We start from the raw sequence: 2,857 nt of genomic DNA on the forward strand, positions 1-2,857 counted from the left end.
ACAACATTTTGAGTTCAGTTTTTAATGTTCTTTTCAAAAAAAAATTCTTCTGCTCACCAAGGCTGCACTTATTTGATCAAAAACATTGTAACATTATAATTGTCTTTACTGTCACTTTTGATCAATTTAATGTATCCTTGATGAATTAAAGCCTTAATTACATCAGAATATATATATACTGTATATAGTTGTATGATTTGTTTGAAGAAGCATTCTTGCAGTATAAACTGTTATTTTTTTACAACTGTAATTGTAATGAACATCTATATCTCTAGTGAGCTCTTAAAACACTGTGGGGACGTTTTAAAATGCTTTACACGTGGAAAAACACTAAGCATGGTTTAAATGCACTACTACACCGACCAGGGAGAACCAAATGTATGGTCATAAAAACACTCTACTCTGTAGTCCAAGGAGAAAGACAATATATTTGATGTGAAGCATTTTTGACCTCACAGACGCTGATTATAAGGAAACGGCTTAACGCTGCTTGATGTACTGAGACAGTGACTGGAAGTTTTTGTACCTCACTGATCATAAATACTTTCTCTGAGCCCTAAGTGTCTTAGTCTTGTATACTACACTAAAACAATCAGTAAAAACAGCATTTCTTTAATGCTTAATGATTATGCCATATCCGCTCGTAGACATTGTTTATGATTAATAATAAAGGTTTAAAAGAAATTCCGTGCTAATACAACATTGCTTTCATAAACTACATATTTATAACAGGATATATACTGAATACATGCTTAATGTAAAAATATTGTTTCAGCTTTGTTTGTTTTTTGGCCGTAGATAACGTTGCAAATTTATATAACTTTGTAATAAAATGTTTCTTTTGATGCCAATAATGTTCCATCTATATCAATCTAATCAATAATCATAGTTTCCAGTTTAAATATTTTGTTCAGTTTTTTTTTAAAGCAAATAACACTCCCTCTAGAAATTTTTGTTTATTTTTGCTTGACAATTTTGGCTAGAAATTATTGTGGGTTTTTATTATTATTTTTTATTTATGTATATATGTATTTATATATATATTTTTGTACATAACAGAAAATATGATGCATATTTTAATAAGACATCACAATAATCATTAAGGTCTTTCAAAGTTGTCTTTTTTTATAGTAGGTCAACTAAATTAAATATTGACTAAGCAAAATGTTTTTAGTTACAAATTCTACTTTCATATAAACTAATATAAAACAATAAAATATAAAATATATTGATTAAGTACATCGTGGCCTTTACAATAAATTACTTAGTATGAATGATTTTGTCTTTTTTGGAAAATAAATATTTGGATTAATATTAAATCAAAATGTAAGGTTTAAACAGGTTGTTTTTAGTTGTATCTTAAGTGAAAATTCTACTTAAATATTATAGCTAGTTTAGCATTTGTTTATTGTGAAATTAAGATTTAAAATGCAAAAATAAAATAAAATTGACCTACATTAAGAAAAATTTTAGCTCATGTCCAAAGCAAACAAATTGACTAAGTAAAAAATCATTTTACTTTGTATGAATGTTTTTCCATGTCTTTGGGGAAATAAATATTTATGGTTAATATTAAATCAAAATTAAAGGTTTGAATCAAACTGTGAATATAATTTGAGAAAAATGAATAAATTTGGCTGTAACAAATTAGATATCTTTTTTTTTTAAGTAGGTCCTTTATAAAGGACTTTATAAATTAAGTATAATTTTTCTTCAGTGTCCTCTGGAGCTCTTTCTGATTAAAAACATGTTTGGACACTGTTGTTGTTATCCATGGAGTCTGTCCCAGAACTGATCTCAAGCATGTTCTGTACCTCTGATCGTCCCGTAGGAGGAAGCCTGAAGGAAACAGACAGCGAGTGCAGGAAGGAGCGGCGAGAGTCTCGTCTCAGCTCTAAGGGAAGCTCAGAGGACCGTCACACCTCCAGAGAGGAACAGCAAAGGCTTCTGGGAGCAGGAATGATAGAGTATCCATCAGTACAGAGCTACACCTCCACACCGGGCTGCAGTCCACCTGCTGAAGACACGGAAAAGACGGCATATGATGGTGAGGATTCAGTGTTAGTTCTGTCCTTGTTGTCTGTTTCTGTGGCATAACCCTGACAAATGCACGCAAATACACAGTGTAAAATGGCTCAATAAAGTGCATCCTAAGTCATTCTAAAATTAGTCCAATTTGGCCAGATGCACATGGCTGGGAATTGGAGTCAAAGTCAGTCAAAAACAGTGAGTGTAATCAAGTCTAGAGGAACATTGTGTTCATTATGTGGTCTGTTCGGGAGCCATCGCTCTCCTGTCTGTTCCCAAAAGTCTATTTTGCTTAATAAAGGTTTCAGTCGATCTCATCGAGTCTGACTCAGACATTTCAACCACTTCAACCAGTTTCCACTCACAAACACAGCTTGTGACTAATGAGTCACTGAGACTGATTTGTGTATCTGTTGCAAAGACTCGTTGAAAAGATTGGAAAGATCAGTTAAGGTAGGCGGAGCTACGTTTGGCCACCCCACCCACAACTGCTGCTTCTGTTTTCTTGACAAGAATTGCGTTTATTTAGACACAGAACATCTTTGCGACCACATCAAACGTGAGACTTTTCAGACGTGCACTCCTTCACCTCAGTGCCAGGTGTTAGTCAAACGAGCGCGGAAAAGATCCAGGTGACGAGGGGCTTCAGCAGATCAACAGTGAACTGCGGTCAGATGAGATGTTGTCAGGCCATATGTCAGTAAAAACGATTTTTCCTGTCCTGTCAGGCGGTATACTGTGCTCGTAGAGCATGCTCTTCAATTGCATGCACAAATGCAGTGGTACACACTGTATATAATTTCATATTAAAGCGCAAAAGAAACTACGA

General features: G+C 34.0%; 1 protein-coding gene across 1 annotated transcript in view; it reads left to right on the forward strand.

The window, feature by feature from the left end:
- The window catches only part of LOC107579246 (potassium voltage-gated channel subfamily H member 7-like), a gene marked incomplete at its 3' end in the record, with an annotated part of 3,231 nt that extends 1,184 nt beyond the window's left edge, over window positions 1–2,047 (forward strand). The window contains exon 3 of the mRNA XM_016265095.1: window positions 1,832–2,047. Coding sequence (XP_016120581.1) covers window positions 1,832–2,047 — 216 coding nt within the window. The remainder of the gene's footprint in view (window positions 1–1,831) is intronic.
- Window positions 2,048–2,857: the final 810 nt, after the last annotated feature.

The sequence above is a fragment of the Sinocyclocheilus grahami genome, unplaced genomic scaffold, assembly GCF_001515645.1.
Source record: "Sinocyclocheilus grahami isolate Dianchi unplaced genomic scaffold, SAMN03320097.WGS_v1.1 scaffold15769.1, whole genome shotgun sequence".
NCBI classification, from domain to species: domain Eukaryota; kingdom Metazoa; phylum Chordata; class Actinopteri; order Cypriniformes; family Cyprinidae; genus Sinocyclocheilus; species Sinocyclocheilus grahami.